This window comes from Pichia membranifaciens, assembly GCF_001661235.1.
Source record: "Pichia membranifaciens NRRL Y-2026 unplaced genomic scaffold PICMEscaffold_2, whole genome shotgun sequence".
Classification (NCBI taxonomy): Eukaryota; Fungi; Ascomycota; class Pichiomycetes; order Pichiales; family Pichiaceae; genus Pichia; species Pichia membranifaciens.
Genome location: NW_017566983.1, coordinates 1,923,044 through 1,941,143, shown reverse-complemented (window position 1 = coordinate 1,941,143; position 18,100 = coordinate 1,923,044). Strand labels below are relative to the sequence as shown.

The 18,100-nt window shown below is 42.4% G+C and overlaps 8 protein-coding genes across 8 annotated transcripts; 6 read left to right on the top strand and 2 right to left on the bottom strand.

Moving 5' to 3' along the window:
* Positions 1-44: 44 nt before the first annotated feature.
* On the top strand, positions 45-2,423 carry PICMEDRAFT_31730 (hypothetical protein; the record flags this gene model as incomplete). The annotated part of the gene is made up of 1 exon (XM_019162715.1): positions 45-2,423. One exon carries the CDS (start codon positions 45-47, stop codon positions 2,421-2,423), a length of 2,379 nt encoding a protein of 792 aa, XP_019019053.1.
* Positions 2,424-2,757: 334 nt separating this feature from the next.
* On the top strand, positions 2,758-4,304 carry PICMEDRAFT_41603 (hypothetical protein). The gene is made up of 2 exons (XM_019163116.1): positions 2,758-4,130; positions 4,280-4,304. The coding sequence occupies exon 1, from the start codon at positions 2,851-2,853 to the stop codon at positions 3,817-3,819; it is 969 nt and encodes a 322-aa protein (XP_019019052.1). The 5' UTR covers positions 2,758-2,850; the 3' UTR covers positions 3,820-4,130; positions 4,280-4,304.
* On the top strand, positions 3,898-5,309 carry PICMEDRAFT_62801 (hypothetical protein). The gene is made up of 2 exons (XM_019163468.1): positions 3,898-4,130; positions 4,280-5,309. Exons 1-2 carry the CDS (start codon positions 4,095-4,097, stop codon positions 5,207-5,209), a joined length of 966 nt encoding a protein of 321 aa, XP_019019051.1. The 5' UTR covers positions 3,898-4,094; the 3' UTR covers positions 5,210-5,309.
* Positions 5,310-5,493: 184 nt separating this feature from the next.
* PICMEDRAFT_121564 (hypothetical protein) lies at positions 5,494-7,044 on the top strand (the record flags this gene model as incomplete). Its single annotated transcript, XM_019159890.1, has 1 exon — positions 5,494-7,044. The coding sequence occupies one exon, from the start codon at positions 5,497-5,499 to the stop codon at positions 7,018-7,020; it is 1,524 nt and encodes a 507-aa protein (XP_019019050.1). The 3' UTR covers positions 7,021-7,044.
* Positions 7,045-7,067: 23 nt separating this feature from the next.
* PICMEDRAFT_71943 (hypothetical protein) lies at positions 7,068-7,592 on the bottom strand (the record flags this gene model as incomplete). Its single annotated transcript, XM_019164057.1, has 1 exon — positions 7,068-7,592. The coding sequence occupies one exon, from the start codon at positions 7,590-7,592 to the stop codon at positions 7,068-7,070; it is 525 nt and encodes a 174-aa protein (XP_019019049.1).
* A 254-nt stretch (positions 7,593-7,846) lies between these two features.
* Positions 7,847-9,436, top strand: PICMEDRAFT_71942 (hypothetical protein; the record flags this gene model as incomplete). Its single annotated transcript, XM_019164056.1, has 3 exons — positions 7,847-8,338; positions 8,531-8,593; positions 9,164-9,436. 3 exons carry the CDS (start codon positions 7,847-7,849, stop codon positions 9,434-9,436), a joined length of 828 nt encoding a protein of 275 aa, XP_019019048.1.
* Positions 9,437-9,820: 384 nt separating this feature from the next.
* PICMEDRAFT_71941 (hypothetical protein) lies at positions 9,821-10,354 on the bottom strand (the record flags this gene model as incomplete). The annotated part of the gene is made up of 1 exon (XM_019164055.1): positions 9,821-10,354. The coding sequence occupies one exon, from the start codon at positions 10,352-10,354 to the stop codon at positions 9,821-9,823; it is 534 nt and encodes a 177-aa protein (XP_019019047.1).
* A 666-nt stretch (positions 10,355-11,020) lies between these two features.
* Positions 11,021-17,908, top strand: PICMEDRAFT_71940 (hypothetical protein; the record flags this gene model as incomplete). Its single annotated transcript, XM_019164054.1, has 1 exon — positions 11,021-17,908. The coding sequence occupies one exon, from the start codon at positions 11,021-11,023 to the stop codon at positions 17,906-17,908; it is 6,888 nt and encodes a 2,295-aa protein (XP_019019046.1).
* Between the last annotated feature and the right edge of the window lie 192 nt (positions 17,909-18,100).

Sequence of the window (18,100 nt, the reverse complement as noted above, 5' to 3'; positions counted from 1 at the left end):
GAAAAAGACTCAGGCTTCTTCAGCAACTACATAGCTAACAAAAAATGTCTGAACGAACGTATAAAAAAATCAACATTGAACCATTTTATGTTGGTTCTGCAAATGCAACATTTTCAGGAGATGGGTCGCTGATGGCGACCGCTGTTTCGGAAGATGTGGTGGTGATCAATAGATTAACGAATCAGATTGTGCATAGTATTCAGGGAGATGGAACTGATGTGACAACTGTACGACTATCTCCAGATGGGCAGAAATTGGCAATAGTTTCTTTGTCTCAACAACTCAAGCTGTTTGACATCAATAAAGGTGAATTTTACAAATCATACAAGTTTTCTGCTGCAGCTTACATATCGGCGTGTGACAGAACCTCTTCACTTTTTGCTTTTGGCCTCACTGATGGAAGCGTTGTCGTTTGGGATATTGAGGGATCTTTTATTACTCATAACTTCAAAGGACACGGTTCTACGATTTCTGCATTATCTTTCCATGGAGACTTCAACTCTAAAGACTGGAAAGTTTCAAGTGGTGATATAATGGGCACGGTGAAGGTATGGGATTTAGTGAAGAGAAAATGCATATTTACATCCAAGGAGCACAGTGCAGCTGTGAGAGGTGTCAATTTTGATAAGTCAGGCGAGCTGTTTGTGTCTGGCGGAAGAGATAATCTACTGATGCTTTACAACGCAAAGACGTGGAAGGAAATCAAGTCCATTCCATTAGAAACAACTATTGAATCCGCAGGTTTTGTGAAAATTAATGGAGCTAATTACATCTACACTGGTGGTGAAGGGTGTGTATTATACATTTGGGACTTCAAATCTGAGTCCTTATTTGCCAAGACCGAGAAACCATTGGAGACCACCGAAGAACTGACAATTACTGAAGTCATTCAGCTCTGTGATGTTTCTGACAAATTGGTCATGGTTTTCTCTGATCAAACTATATTGGATATATTTTTATCGGATGATTTGGATGGCACGAATCATATCCTTCCCTGTACAAGAGTTATGGCAGGTAACCACGGTACAATTGCAGATTTGAGGTACGTTGGACCCAGTGAGAACCTTTTAGCATTAGCGACCAACTCACCATCGCTAAGAGTTGTCGACATTTACAACAAGCCTATGGATATGGATATTTGCGAGGGTCACACAGATCTTTTGAATATGTTGGACTCAACGGTTGACGGTTTATGGCTAGCAACCGCCTCCAAAGACAACACCGCTAGACTATGGAAATACGATGAAGAGTCCGAAAGTTTCACTTGTTACGCAGTATTCGAGGGCCATGCCTCCTCGGTGACAGCAATTGGCTTACCAAGAACACCAATCACTGATTATCCAAAATTTTTGATAACAGCATCAGAGGATCTAACTATAAAGAAATGGAGTGTTCCTAAGCCTAGCGGCAGTTTCCCCATTTTTGTGAAAAGCTCTGATTATACCAGGAAGGCGCATGAGAAGATGATTCATGCCATCGATATAAGTCCGAACAATGATTTTCTTGCGACAGCAAGCCATGATAAAACCTCAAAGATTTGGGATTTGCAGGGTGGTGAAACGCTGCACATTCTTCGTGGCCACAAGCGAGCAGTTTATGATATAGCATTTTGTCACCATGATCGTCTGATTGTCACCGCTTCGGGTGACCAAACTGCAAGAGTTTGGAACTTGGAAGACGGTTCCTGTGTAAGAAGCTACGAAGGGTCGTCAAATGCAGTTCAAAGAGTGGCTTTCTTGTCCAAGAACCAATATATTGTGGGTGCCGGTGCCGACGGTTTGATCAAAATTTGGGAGGTCTTCACAGGTGAATGCGTCAACACATTAGACAACCATGATAACAGAATATGGGCCCTAAGGGTCAAGGACAATGGCGAAGAATTCATTTCAGCAGACTCAGACGGCGCAATCACTATATGGCAAGATTGTACAGATGAAGCAAATGCTGAGAAAGAACTCGCAAAGAAAGTAGAGGTGGAGAAAGACCAAGAGCTCAGAAATTGTATACGTGAAGGAGATTGGGTCCAAGCCTTCATGTTAGCTTTGGATTTGAACCATCCAATGAGATTGTACAATGTTGTGAAGGAGTGCATTGCGAAGGGTGAAGATACCGAATCTACTATTGGATCCTTCGAGTTGGAGGAATTGATTGGTGAACTTGAAGATGATAAAATTCTATTATTGTTCAAACGGATCAGGGACTGGAACACCAATGCACGTTTGTTTGAAGTTGCACAAAAGGTGATAAGAGTCATTCTTGACAGATGCGATTTGGACAAACTTTATCAAATCAAAGGTATCATGCAATACATTGATGCTATAATTCCGTACTCTGAGAGACATTACTCCAGATTTGACGGTCTGGTCGAGCAAAGTTACATTCTGGATTACGTGTCCCGGAAAATGGATGAATTGTCTACCTGATTCATAAACGATTTGGTAAATAGGTAAAACAAATGCAAAAGAAGTAGAATATTTAATCATTCTTTATTTAAACCAGATTTATGAATTTCAGCCGGCTTGAGTTTTTGAGTGTATTTTGAAAAGCTCAAAACTCTTTCTCTCATTTTTTTCTACTTGATATGGATGGAGAGACAGGAATAATTCAGTTGTATAGCTTGCTTTTGTCAGTTACAGAAGATTTAAACAAACAAACTTCAACTTCGATTAAGTAGTGCGAACCTTTTTTCATGTACGCGCATTCAACCTTTCATTATCAAAATGAGTTACAAATTCTGGAAGATGTAAAACTGATATTGGTAGACACCTTCTACCATCTTTTTATACGATTAAGTTGAGTAAAGGTCCTAAGCCTTTAACAAGTTCTAGAGTTTTTAGGCTGGATAATTGTATGGCACATAACATGCTCAACAAACAAATGTCACCAGGATACGCCAATGAAAAAGTGAAAAAAGTATCATCTTTCAATGAAAATGATTATTGGGATGGTCTCGTGGATGTACACGTCAATAATTGGCTTTTTGACCTAGACGATTTTGAACGAGAGACTCCTTCTAGGAATAAAGCAATAAGCTTTCAGGACGAGGTGAACAAACGAGTAAAGGGTGTGGCATATATTTTTAGTTGCTGTAAGCAACTCCGATTGTCGAGGTCTGTGGGTCTAACAGCAGCCATCTGCTTCCATCGCTTCTATATGTTCGAGGACTTGGTGGCATATCACTACTTCGAGGTAGCTGCAACAGCATTATTTGTTGCATGCAAGTCTGAAGAATGTAGGAGGAACCTCAAAGATGTCGTCAAAGTCTGTGCAAAGATTGCCTCAGGTAAACCAGATCCAGTTGATGAAGAGTCAAAAATATACTGGAGATGGAAAGACCTCCTTGTGAAATTAGAAGAACTATTACTAGAGAAACTCAACTTTGATGTTACACCTGAAAATCCCTATCGCTTGGCGATGGAGGGACTTAAGCTTGATGCCACGGACTCGGCTAAACAAACCGTTGACAAAGAATGGGAAAAACAAGCAACCAATCTGTTTGGCAACTGCACATACATGTTTGAACTATTTTCAAGGCTACCCATCTGTTTGTTTTGCTCCATTGATAGCATATGTGCGTTGGCTGTTGTTTTGAGTTCAAAAAAGCTTCAAGTAACATTTCCCGTTGATTTTATAAAAAAAGGGTTTAACGTGGAAGTTGAGGAGGTGATACAATGCTACAATGATGTTATATCTCTTGCCACTGAGGTTGAAACGTTAGACAAGTATTTCAGGATACTTCCTTATATCCCTCGTACAACTCATAAAGAAATTGAGTTGATATTTAATGGAATGAAAGAGAGCACACTTATTGAGGCTTGAAAAGTTTTTCATGTTTTTCGCCTTCAACATGTTCATCACCTTGGCTTACTTTAGATGATAGTTGCCAAGCAGGATACTTGATGATAATCAGATAATAATCACTTCAAAAGGGCAACTTCTTTTTCCCAGGAGTTGCCCTGTTTACCCTCGAGGAGAAAATTGTCTAGTAGATATTTGATTAAGGGTACCTTTATCCCTTTTTTGAGAAGGATCTGTTTATTGTGCTTGCTCACTTATAGGATACAGCCTGCCCCACTACACTCAGTAAAGCAACAATGGCATTAGTCTCATCCTCGTCAAAGCTCAATAACGTATGCAATAATACAACCCTAATTATCTTTGCATAGAAAAAGATTGGCATCACAGCATGCAGCGTATTGATTTTTATAGCAAAAATCTTGTATTTTGTTTCCTAAGCTTAAAACTGTACTAACATAAACACCTTTATTGGTTCATAAAGTTTACGGCTGAAGAAATTCGTCAACGCAAATTTCTAAAACGTGGATTGCAATTATCAATTCTTGTTTTAGGTCAATGCGGTACTGGTAAGTCTACCTTCATCAACACCTTGTGTGATGAAGATGTTATTGCAACCAACAGAGCTGCACCAGTGGAATTATTACTAGAAGAAAACACTGCTAGAATCTATGAAGGTGGTACCCAAATCAGTTTGGATATCACGATGGCACCAGGTTTTGGCGATTTCATTGACAATAGAACATCAACCTCTAAGATTGTAGAGCATATCGACAAGCAATTTGAGAAAATGCTCAGCGAAGAGTGCAGAATTCAAAGAAACCCTAAAAGTAAAGACACAAGAATACACGCTGTTTTATACTTTATCAGACCAACTGGTAAGGGATTACGCGAATTAGATATTCATTGCATGAAGCAGTTGAGCTCCCGATGCAACCTCATCCCAATCATATCAAAAGCTGACTTATTAACTGATGAAGAAAGAGATTTGAATAGACAGTTGATTATGGATGACATCAGAAAATATGACATTTCGATCTATGATTTCTCTGCATGCTTTGATGACGTAGATGAGGAAGAGAGTAGAAGTATTATGGATTTGGTACCTTTTGCAATGATATCTGGTACAGAGAGAAAGATTATCGATCAGACCGAACATAAGGTTAGAAATGTCCCACATGGGATCATCAAAGTTGATGATCCAGAACATTCTGATTTTATGGTTTTGAGAACTTGTTTATTGGGTGCATGTCTTCAAGATTTAAAGGAAACGACCCATTCTGTCTTTTACGAAAAATATCGTACAAACATGTTATCTAAATCTAATGTGATTGGGATCATGGAAAAGGGTGATGAAACGTCCGCCTCCACAAACCTTATTTCACGTTTGTCCAAGACAGAAGATGTTATTTGAAGGTAGATGCCACCCGCACTTAACCATAATAGCTATAATATATAATGTTCATCATATAAATTCTATACAAACATATTTGGGAAGAAATAGATTTGCAGTGCTTCAATCAAAATTATGGAAGACTGATTACTTTTTCAGTAATTACCTAAATCGGCATTTCACTCGCTGTGCTTATTTTAATTTTTAGATTGATATCGAGGAATTTGAAATTTACCAAATCGTAACGTCACACAAAATATTTACACTTTTGTTTTCAGAACTTGATTTTATGCATCGCAAAGGAGGTAATGATCTCGAAGGAGTTTGCAGACGTTCTAAAAAAAGAGTGCAAGTATAATGACAGAGAAATTGATTTGTTGAGTTATTTTGTGCAACCTGAGATTGAACTGATGATGCCATCTATTCTAATCGAAGGACCACCTTCGAGTGGCAAAACGTATACCTTGAATAAGTATCTCAGTATTTTGCAAGATAAGTACGAAGTTCCATCCATTGTGATACAATGTGACTATTGCTTCACTCAACGTGAAATATTAAGAAAAATTCACAAATCACTAATGGTGCACTACGAATTGGCATTTACGTCCATCGAGAAAAACATTATGGGTTGTGACGGGTTAGGAACGTTTCCAAGTAGCTTGAAGCAAATGGTTAGGTTTCACAGAGCTTACAATCGTGATAACAAGAGGAAACCTGTTATTGTGGTTCTTGATAGGGTAGATCGATTGCCTCAGTATGAGAATCCTGGAGAACTTGTCAGGTGCTTGTCCAAATTGCATGAGCAAAGTGACGGTGATTTGAGTGACTTTTGTTTTATATCTGTTGTGACGAGGTGTGACACTTTAGATATAGGCACTAGTTCTTTACCGACAGTCAAGTTCCAAAGTTTCAGTTTAGATGCATTTAAGAATATTCTTTTCCTGAAATTTAAAGATGAGTTTTGGAGCCAAGTTGATGTTTGGAAGGAAAGATATGAGGATGAGCCGAGTGATGAGGAGAGCGAGGAGGGTTTTAGAAGTGTTTTGGAGATAGACAGCGGTGAACAGGGGACGTTTTTCAAGCAATTTATTGATATGATAATCAATACGTACACCTCTTATGTTGGGTTGAGTCTGGATGTGGTTGTGCCGATACTACGTAGGATCTGGCCTATCTTTATTGATCCTGTTATGAGGAAGGGAAAGATAGTAAAGGGGAGTAACGATGTGTTTACCACTTTCATGAAGAACAAAAACCTTCTAGGACGAGAGTTTTCGGTGGTGACGAAACTTGAGAATTCAGATATGTCCTTATTAGATCACCAAAGACGAGATGCTGTGGGTGATCTTGAGAGAACGAAAGTAAGCGAAAATAAGAAGGGACACTACGATTTATCGATCAAAACAAAGTATTTAGTCATAGCTGCGTTTCTTGCCTCATACAATGAGCCCAAGTTCGACCGACAGTTTTTCAGCAAGGGAAACCAATACAACTCCATTGTGAAACAACGACAGAAGAGGGTAAAGACGAGCGACAAAGGGGAGGGGAAGTTGAGGAGAGATATGTCTGCTGCTCTTCCGTTCCGACTCGAGAGGCTGCTAGCAATACTCAACTCAATCTGGGCGGAAAACATCGGCGAGGTGGAGCTATTTGACGATGTTGAATTGATGAGCGAGATTGCGACGCTTGCGTCGTTGAAGACGTTGATCAAGTTGAAGAACGGAGACACGATTGGTGGGCAGACGAAGTGGAAGTGCAACGTCCACTGGAATGTTGTCAAGAAGTTTGCTGCGGACGTCGGGTTTGTGATCGAGAACCATCTACAGGACTGAAACTGAGTAGAGTCTATAAGAGTCTTGTAAATATATACCTAATACAATTACCACATATCCTTTTCGTCCCCGTTGACCTGCGTTGCCGGGATATCGCCTGCTGTGATTCTACAGCTGTTCTCCAAATCTGGATAGAGCGACTTGTGGCCCATCTGTGCGTACACTGCCTTTATCTTCGATCTGATGAGCTTGATGTTTTTCTCGAAGAGCTCGACGTCTTCTGGGGTGTTGGAAGCCTGTATCAGATTGCTCGGCCCGGCCGGTGTGGCGTAGAACTGCTCGATACTTTTCTGGATCGCCGACAAGGACTTCTGGTGCTTTTCGTACTTCGCCCGGTTTGGCGTTTCCTCCTCCGTGGCCAAGGTGTGTCTGGCAACTTCTAAAAGAAGCTCGTTGGCTCTCTTGAGGGCGCCGATTAAGACGAAGCGCTGGAAACCCGTCTGGATTCCAAACTGCTTCCCGTCACGTGCGGTGTGGGCCTCGCCTTCTCGGAGGGCGTCGTTGTAGCTGGCGGAGTAGAACTGGTTCTCGAGATCGAGCAGGGCGTCAAAGTCCACTGCGGCCTCCGGCATGTTGGCTGCACAGCGTGTAGAGTGTGTCGGATGTGGAGGTCCGAGCCCGGATTACTACGACGCCTCGACCCGTATCGTGGAGTGTCACTTTGACCGTATCAGCGCTTTTCTGTGCTGAGAAAAAAAAATATATTTCAGCACCTGTGCCCTACACATCCTCGGGGCTCCCTAAGGCTCCCTACGGCTACAACTGGATCAGCCAGGATCACGCATCTGACATCTGACCCCATTGTCTGCGATCCGCACAGTGCAGAATGACCACAGCGAAACGCAAGTTCCACGAGGTGGATGTGGATGTGCAGCACGACGAGCCTCTCAGCGGCAGCCGTGCTGCAAGACGCTACATAGGGGCTGGCGAGGCAGACATCGACGACAGCAGTGACGAGGAGGTGGAGAGGGACGAGGCACACAGAAGCGGGGACGACCGGAGTGACAACGCCAGTGGTAGTGGCAGCAGCAGCGACAGTGATAGCGAGGTCCTAGACTGCAACGAGAGATGGGGATCTGCCCCGCCGGACCAGGACATGAGGGTCGAAGCCTTCAGCATGGCGCAGGAGCTGCGCCGGGGGCAGTTCAACGAGGCCGGGACGTACGTCACCCACGATCGCCGGGGCGGCGCCTACAGCGACGACGACGATGACGACGACAGCCAAGACGAGGACGGCGATGAGCTGGGGGCGTTCGATGGGATCAAACCGGTTGACAAGGAGGGCATGGCGAAGGCCCGAGAGGCGCAGGTGGCGCAGGTGGCGCAGGCCCAGAGCAGCGAGGCCGACTCCGAGGCGACGCGGGCGGCGGTGGCGGTGCTGTGCCGGCACTTGCGGGACGGCGAGACGACTGGGGTGTGTCTGCAGCGGCTCTACGCGGGGGTGAAGCGGGCCCGAGGAAAGGGCGCGCGCGGGCGGGCCAGGGTGGGCGTGGCGCAGCAGGCGGCGCAGCAGGCGATTGACGCCGTCACCGACAGCGTGGCGGTGCTCGAGCGGCGGCGGATCGTGGACGACGTCTTGGCCACGTCACGTGCGGCGTGGGCGAGGCTGGACGCCCGGCTGTCGGAGTCCGGGCGGGACGGCCTGCAGTGAGAACGCCGGGGCGGGACGGATCGCCGGGACGGCGGGACGGCCGGACGGCAGGCGGCTCGGAGTTGAGGAAGCGCTGGTGGCGCGCCTGCGCCACAGCGCTCCCACCCCCGTGTGTCCGGGCAGGCGCCCCGGGCGCACCCCTCTGAATCACCCGGCCGCTGCTCCGGGCGGGCGGGCGCAGTCGGGTGACCGTGCCCCATGGGGCCCACACTGTTTCCCCAGCTTTTTTGCCACACTGGTGACGGGGGCCTGACTCACGGGCCGCTGTCGTCATAGCTGGCTACAGGCGGATGGTCTGGCTGCTTCGTTTTGTATAAATACCCCGTGGTTGCCGCCTGTTTTGGACTTGGAAGGGTTGCGGGGCGCTGCTGGAATGGATGGTGGTTCTTCTCCACCTTACCTACACACTCACACACATATATACACACAATGACCCCAATTTCCATCTCCTCTCTTAACGTCGCTGCCAGAAACATGATGAAGCTGGCCCAGATCCCAAAGACGTCCAAGTCTTTCCTGTCGTACTCCGCTGTGAGAAACTCGTACACAGAGTCGGATTACTACTCGAGATACGCCCTCCACAACCAGCCTGCTGACGCACACGTGAGCAACAACGCGGGCGGCCACGTGGAGAACTCGGAGAGAACGTTTGTCAACAACTCAGCGCACTCGCAGACCAGCGTGTCGGACGTGGACGAAACCAAGTTTGTTCCAAAGGTGTCGTCGGACGACCACGTCTCCGGGTCGGGCCACAACAAGATCTAAGACTGGCGCCATGTGACACGAACGTTGTTTTGTTTTGTCTTTGTTTCTCATTCCACACTTCTCTTTATTTCTCCCGGCATGCATATTACGACCTAGGGGATCGCTCCGCGAAAGGAAAAGATACCTGATGGAAAAGACCGGTCTTGTCCATCTCTCCTTTTGACCACCCCCTCCCGCTCCCAATATATCTTGTTGTCATCTTTTCATCACTGTTTTTCATTTCTTTCTCTCTTATTTACGACGCAGAGAAGTTGCTAAATTAGGATTTACAATTTGCGCTGCGCTATGTTATCTCATTACATATTGTTTGAGTTTCCTTTTCTCCTATATAGCATAACATAATATACTTTATTCACCCGACCCACCCGGATCCACTCTCCGCCACTAGTAGAAGTTGTTGTACGCCCGGTTGTACCTCGAGCCTGTGCCGTAGCTTCGCTCCTTGACAGCCACAACCCGGTCGAACTTGTTGCTCCCAATGTACCCACCACACATGGCGTCCTGCACGTGTCTCGCAAACTGGTCCGGGTACTTGGCCAAGTCGTTTGCCGCCACCTTGTTCAACGGGTCGTTCGGGTTCGGCTGGAGAAAAAGGTGCAAGATCCCGGCAAACACAAGCTGCAGCGTGAGCGTCGGCTTCCAGTCATTCCGCAAGATGTTCAAACACACATGGCCCTCCATGTCGATGTTCGGGTGGTAGATCTTCTGCACACACCGGAACTCGGGCGCCGCGTTGGGGAACTCCCCCGGAATCGTGCATTCGAAGTCAAACCGTCCGCCGACATAGTATCCACTGTCGGGCACAATGCTCAGCTGCACCTTCATCGGGTTGCTCCGCTCGTACGTGATCGTCACAGAGGGTATCTCCTCGTACTCCTGCAAGTCCTTCTTCGCCCGCAGAAACGCCACGCTCTGCATGTTGTGATCACCCGAACCACCAGCACCGGCGCCGCCTCTCCCACCCGTCTCTCCGTGGCCCTCTGCATCAGCAGCAGCAGCTGCTGCCGCAGCCGCCTTCGCCTGCTGTAGCTTCTTTAATCTGATCTGCACTGATTTGATTTTGTCCGAGTTAGTAAACCGCCCGTGGAGCCTTCCCAGTTTCCCGCTGTAGCACATACCATTTTCTTCCTGTTTCTGAGTATCGATCCTCGCTTTTCACAAGATGCCAAGTGTTTTGCGACCGTTTGCTGTGCCGAATTGCCGCCATTCCCTTTGGCTTTGTTCATGTTGACCCACCTTCCTCCGCAAAATGGGTTTGGAAACGAAAAATCACCTTCTTTGAGCCGATCGTCCTACCCGCCTAGATTTTTGCACAGCCCGCGTAGCGTTTCAGATGCAGCGAAGGATAAAAAACACAAACAAACCTTACGGATGAGTCGTGTATCAGCATGATGACAGTAAATGAAAACAACCTACGGATCCAGTGCTTTTTGATCATTCATTAAGGTAGCAGCCAGCGACATATGCCTATTTACTGAGTCACCAGCGCCTCTAATTATTGCAGGATATCCAGAACTTGGACACAACACAACACAGCATAAATCCACCTCCTTAAAGATCTGCAAGCCGACGTGAAACCTTAAAATGTCACAATTTTCGGGTAACAATAGTGATATCCAGGATTGGGACGAAAGACCCCTCTCCCCCGTCAACATTACGTTAGGAACTAACTCATCTGCAGACTTGAAGTCCCAGTTGTCCCAGCTACAACAGAAACTTAACCTGAACTCGATCAGGCCCGTCAGACCGTCACCCAACACAGAGCCAGAAATACACCTCCCTCCATTGGCCACCCTCTCCAGTTCGCAGTCGAACTCGCTGGGAAACTCGACTAGAACCCCAGACAAGTCGGTCGACTTTTTGGGTGATTTGAGTGATGGACTTTTGATGGAATCCAGGAAATTGAGCTACGAAAACAAACAATTCAAGAAACAAGTTTCGAAATTATCTGCCGAGAACGAATCTATGAAGAAGCAAATCTCCAATCTAAATTTGTTGAACAAGCAGCTAAGCGAGAAGGAAGAACAGTCGAATGATAAAATATGGAACTTGGAGTCCGAGCTAGGCAACTTCAAGAAATCGTTGGACAAAACCAAGTCGGATCTCGCCAAGGTAAAATCGGACAATACCGCTTCAATTTCTTTGATCGAGCAACTAAAAAACTCAATCGAAAACTTGACCAACGAGAGGCAGTCTCTTCTTGAGACTTCTAGCTTAACAATCTCAAAGCTAAACTCTGAGCTTTCCGAACTCAAAGAATCTAACGAAAACCTTAATGATGAAAATGATATCCTACACAAAAACATCTTAGATCTGAAGAGCGAAATAAACGTCATGAAATCCGAAATTGCAGGATCAAACACACAATCAGAAAGACTTGCAGAGTCCTCATTCAGTGAATTCGACGATTCCATCGTTCAGGACCCACTGCCTGCTGTCTTGACTGAAGATTTGTCGAAATTGGATACCGATACGCTACAAAAAAATTTGAAACTATCTTATCGCCAGTTGTTGAAACTAAAGTCTCAAAACACGAGGTTTAAATCAGAATTGCTGAAGTTGAAACACGGATCTCCTTCTCCAAATAAAGTACAACTATTGCCAAAAAGTTTGAACGATGAAAATGATGTCGAGAACTCGTGGGGATATTTTGAAGATGATTCATTTGCCAAGCAACCAAAAAAATCCAATATCGTCTCTTCCCTGATTCGTTCAATAAATGAAGATGACGAAAACGAAGAAGACGGAGATGATGATACCAACTCTTTCCTTGCAGACGTTTCACAGCTGGATGGAAGTAGCCCGGTAAGTACCCGGAAATCGTCCGTGTCCAAACCTAAAGAATCTTATATTTTGATCGTGCCAAAGACAACTCTTGACTTGAACAATAATGCCATAAACCTGAAAAAGATTGATTTGAGCGAATTCCAGACAATTCAAGTCCCAGACCCAATTGCCACCGAATTGCTCGCAAGCTCTTCGAATAAAGAAATCAGTAAAAGCCAATTTTACAATGACGAGATGCTTCAACTAGTTTCGTCGCATGAGCTCAGCTCTTTGAAATCATCAATTGAAGAGCCTTCTATTGATTATGTCAAGTCAAAAGCTTTGTATCACGATCATGTCTCAATCCCAGTTAAGGAACACGAAAATCTTTTATCCAGTACTAAACAGTCAGCTGAAAGAATATTCGAACTGGAAAATTTGTGCAGAAACCAAAACAATTCCTTATCCAGCATAAAAAAACAGTTGGAGCAAACATCTACTGAATTAACTAGTAAATTTGGTGCTTTTAATTCCTTGAAGTCAGAGCATGAAAACCCATCGCTTGAATATATCAACTCCAAACTACCTTTGCACAATTTAGTTTCCATGGATTCTCAGAGTCATGTAGAAATAAAACAAAGATTAGAGATTTTGCAAGATAAGATCAAGCAGTCTAGTGAGAATCTGGATTCCTTACGAGAAATTATTGAGCATTTGAAAAATGATAAAAGTAACCTTGAGGCACAATTGCGCTCTCCAGATATACAGTATATGAAAGACAAATCAACAGTCATGCATTATGTTTTTATACCCGAGTCTGAGCACATTGCGTTGAAGTCAGATATGACTATCACCGAGGCGAAGTTGAAGAAAAAGGAATCTGAGATTCGTGATCTTGTTGATGAAAAGGCTAAATTTGAAGGAAAAATAGCAGATCTCGAGAAGATCGTGACGGAGTTGAAAAATAGTTGCTCTGAATTCGAATCTAAGGTTTTAAAGCTTGAAGAGTTCCAGGAGTGTCCGAACTCTGAATATTTGAGAACCAAGTTGTCCACTCACGGGTTGCTTGCCCTCCCTGTTGAAGAGCATATAAAACTGAAAACAGATAACTCTTTGTACAATGAAAGGATAATCAAGCTAACGGCCGAAAATGAGGCTGCAAAAGATGAAAACAGACGCTTATGGTCAGATGCTAATGAAAGAGAGAATAAATTAAAATCGGTAGAAAATAAGCTTGATACAGTTTTGAAAGACTTTGAGACCATAAAGCAAGAAAAGGAACAACCGGGAGTAGAGTACATTAAATCCAAAGCTTCTCTTTATAACTTGGCTGTGATACCACTTGAAGAACACCAATCTTTGAAAAAGGAAATCAGCACCAAAGACGCTAAACTTGCCGATTATGCTAAGCTAAGATTGGAACTTGACTCAAAACATGATGAAATCCAACAACTCATCAACTCAAAAGAGAAGCTCAATCAGTTGGTTAAAAATACCATTGCGAGTTTGAAGAAAAGAGACTCCGAGCTGACATCATTGAAACAGCAATTAGAATCCCCATCCTATGATTATATCAAAGAAAGATCTGAGGCCCATGGTCTTGCTGCTATAACCAAAGAAGAACATGAGAAGTTGAAATCTGAGTTGCTCGAGAGTTCTGAATTGTTAGCAAAGAAAGAAAGTGAATATGCATCGCTCCAAAAGATAAAAGATGATCTTCAACGTGAGGGAACGAAAAGCGTTTCTTTGGATCTTCACCAATCAGTTCAGTCTGAGTTAGATTACACCAAGCACGACTTGAATGAATATAAGAGACAGGTAAATAACTTGAAACAAGTAGAAATCGCTTTGAAGGGGAAAGAATCTGAATTGGTAGCAATGGGCAAAAAAGTATCAGAACTAGAAACTAAAGCTGCACAAATAGATGAACTGAATTTTGAGTTGCAAAATTTGAGAAATGCTGAAGAAGATTTGAACAAGAAACAGAATGAGCTCGAAGGAATTAAGACAGAGCGTGATGAAATGCAAGAAAAAATCACATCTTTACAGAGTAAAGAAACTCAGCTTTTGGAAACATTGAAAAACTTTGAATGTCAAAACTCAGAACTAAAATCGTTTCACGAAAAACCCGACTTGGATTATATCAAAGAAAAGTCCAAATTCCTTGGATTCCTTCCCGTCACACTAGAAGAGCATACTATGTTTCAGTCTAATCTGAAAAAGCTTGAAGAAAGGAATAAAAAGAACGTTGAGCTTGAGGATAATATCGTTTCCCTTTCAACAAAAAATAATGAGTTGACCGAGCTTAATAATACCCTGCAGAAAACTGTTCAAGAATTAACTGAGATAAAAAATAAACTTCAAAATCCAGATATTGATTTCATCAAGGAAAAATCATCCAATTTAGGTCTGGTCTCAATTCCATTGTCAGATCATCATAACTTAAAGACAAAATCCGAAACACTTGCCTCAAATATTGACGCTTTGAGATCAAAAATTAGTGTTGTTGAATCTGAAAAGGCTGAGTTGAATGAAAAGATTAAGAGCCTTGAATTAATGAATGCATCTCCTTCAATTGAGTATATTCAATCCAAATCTGCCTCCTTGGGCATTATTCCTATTCCTATTGCTGAGCACAACTCTTTGAAATCTGAATTAGAGAGAAACGACATTTTATCGAAAGAACGTGATTCACAGATGAAAGAGCTAAACTTGTTGAGAAAGGACATTACTGAGAGGAAGACCCAATTGAGGAATGCAATTCTCCAACTAAACAAAATTTCTTCCTCTTTTGAAGCACCAACAATGGATTACTTGAAGGAAAAACTTAAACCCTTCAAATACGTTGCCGTTTCTGAAGCTGATTTTGAAAGCTTGAAAAAGTCTCACGAAATTTCAGTTCAACAAAATGAGAATCTAGAAAAGAAGTTGGTAGCTGCTAATGCAGAGCAGACGGAGAAGGATAATACCATTTCTCAGTTAAACAGGATTTCATCTTCTTACCAGGCTCCAGCATTTGAATATTTGAAAGAAAAACTCAAAGCTTTGAGTTACGTTGCTGTTCCTGAAGCTGATCTCGAAACCCTCGAAAAATCCCAAGAAATCTCAGTTCAAAAGATTGAAATACTTGAGAGAAAATTAGCAGTTACTGAAACAGAAATTTTGGAAAAAGATAACACAATTTCCAACTTGAACAAATATGCTTTATGCTATGAATCTCCAACAGTAGAATACTTGAAAGAAAAACTTAAATCTTTCGAGTACATTGCTCTTCCTGAAAGTGATCTCAACGGCCTCAAAACGTTGCAGAATTCGTCAATTGAACAAATTGATAATTTGAAGAAAAAATTAGCAGCTACTAATGCAGACTTAACGGAGAAGGATAAACAGCTAGAAAAACTTTCTGTACAATTGAAGGCGATGATAAACCGCGATCAATCGAAGAATACCAATTCTAAGGTTGTAGCAGCGGCTTTACCTACTCGCTCCAGCTCTTTCAACATCGAAGGTGCTCAAAAGGGTATTGAAATGAATAAAACGTCTTCAGTTGTAACAGTCACATCCGCCAACGTGAACGATGCTCTGTCAGAATCTATTGAATCGATAATATCCCGTATAGAACAAAATGGCTATACCGTTTTGACTATGGAGGAATATGAAAACTTGCTGAAAAGAGGAAATAATGATGCAGATCTTGACAACTTGGCTGATATCACACATGAAATAGAAGATATTGAATCTGATCTTGAATCAAAGAAGCAGGAGTTGGAGACTAAATCAAGAAGTTCCACCATCTCGTCAAGTAGTTCAATCACTTCGGTATCCGTTGAAAACATTTTGTCACAAAAGTATAGCAAGCTATATGATCTAATTAATGATTTATCCATTGAGGTTAAAAATCTTAAACAGGAGAAGGCTAGAATTGTTAAGCAAATCAACAGACTTTCTGTATCAACAAATACTTTATCCAATCAGAAACTAAATTCTACGTTGTCCAAAAAGATTTCTAGAATCAGCGATAAGATTGAGATTAAGGAAATTGAGATGAAATCGCAGCAAAGTGCTATTGTTGCTGTTAAAGCATATTTGGAACAATCAAGAGGAATGGATTTGCCCCCAGTGACTGCAGTTACTGCAGAAGGTGACTCCGACAAAGACAGATCTGAGCTTGAAAAAGAGATTGCCTTATTGCAGTCCAAATATGACGAAAAGAAACAAAAAATGGAAAAACTTGTGAAAGAAATAAATAATACAGATGAACCATCACAATTGGTTGAGAGATTGTCTCTACTGGGTTATACTTTCACCTCTCCATCAGGAAATACCACTATGATAAGAGAAATTTCAATTAATGACAATGTGATATATCTTCCTGCTATCATCCAAAGCGGCAGCTTTGATCCTTCATCAGGTAAGCTTTCAGTTGATAAGTTGGCGCAAGAAAATGGATTTGCCTTGATTTCTGCTGCAGAAGCTAAGCAAAAGCAGAACATTTTTGACATCACTGACCTCTCTATTAATGATTTAGGAGCAAGGGCTAAGGAGTTGAAACACACATTAATTAGTGACCAGAAACTCAAATTGATAGTAGCCAAAAGTAATGAACCAAAGCTTCCAGAATCGTTAACTTTGGAAGAGTTGGAACCTTTTGCAAAAAAACTAGGCTTGCGCATTATCTCCAATGAAGACATTGCAAGATTGAAGGCACGTAACATTACAACCCGTGAATTGGCTTCCAAGGCTGAAGAGCTCAATTTAGTTTTGTTATCACAGGACGAAGTGAATGATCTCAATACTCATGAACCAATAACCGAGAAAAACATTGTTAAAAAAGGCAAAGAGCTCGGTTATTTGTGTATTCCTTCCTCTCAATTTGTGGCCACAACAGTATCAAGAACTGCGGACATTCCTAACGTTACTGTTCTTCCTAACAGCTATTACAAGATATTAACGAAGAGCCACGAATGGTATAAGAAAAATAAGGACAAACTTGACCAATCTCCAGCTAAACAACCGCAGACTATTCCTGAAGATGATTCATTTGACCTTCCTTCCATTATGCCGAATGCAACTCCTTCTGGCCATCAACTCCCAGTCTCTAATATTGATACAGTATCTTTACACACCGTTGATACAGTGATTTCTAACAAGAAGCTGATCATTGCAGCTGTAACCCAAACCATCATCGGTGAATATTTATACAAATACTATAGAAAACTGGGCCCTTTCACCTCTGTTTCTGATACCAGACACGAAAGATTCTTTTGGGTTCATCCTTACAGTATGACATTATATTGGTCCCCAGCCAATCCTGTTGTTTCCGATCCTGCAAGAAATCAGATCAAGGCAATGTCAATCCTTGATGTCCAATGTGTGAATGATAACAACCCATTGCCACCAGGAATTCACTATAAAAGTATTATTATCAAATCGCACAATAAGAGTATCAAGATTACTTGTCCGACAAGGCAAATCCATAATATTTGGTATAACTCATTGAAGTACCTGTTAGAAAGAAGTATGGACAGTTGGGTAAATGATGACGATCTTGAAGATCAGTATCAACATGATTTTACTTTAGACAGCAAAACAAAGCTAGAAAGAACTCAATCACAGAAGTTCAGACGGAGTCACTTATCCGCTAGCGATAATCGTCTCACTTCAAAATCTACATCTCTGAGATCAATGACTGGTAGTAGACGGTGAATAATCGTATTCTTTATATAAATAGTAGAGACCGAATTAAATATACATAAACTAAATTATTAAGAAATATACTAGATGTGGCTTCAAAGTAAATATTGAGTCAAATGGAAAATAATAATATATCAAAGGATAGAAAGACTATTTCTTGGGACATAATATAGATACTACTAATAGTAATGTTCAAAGCTAATC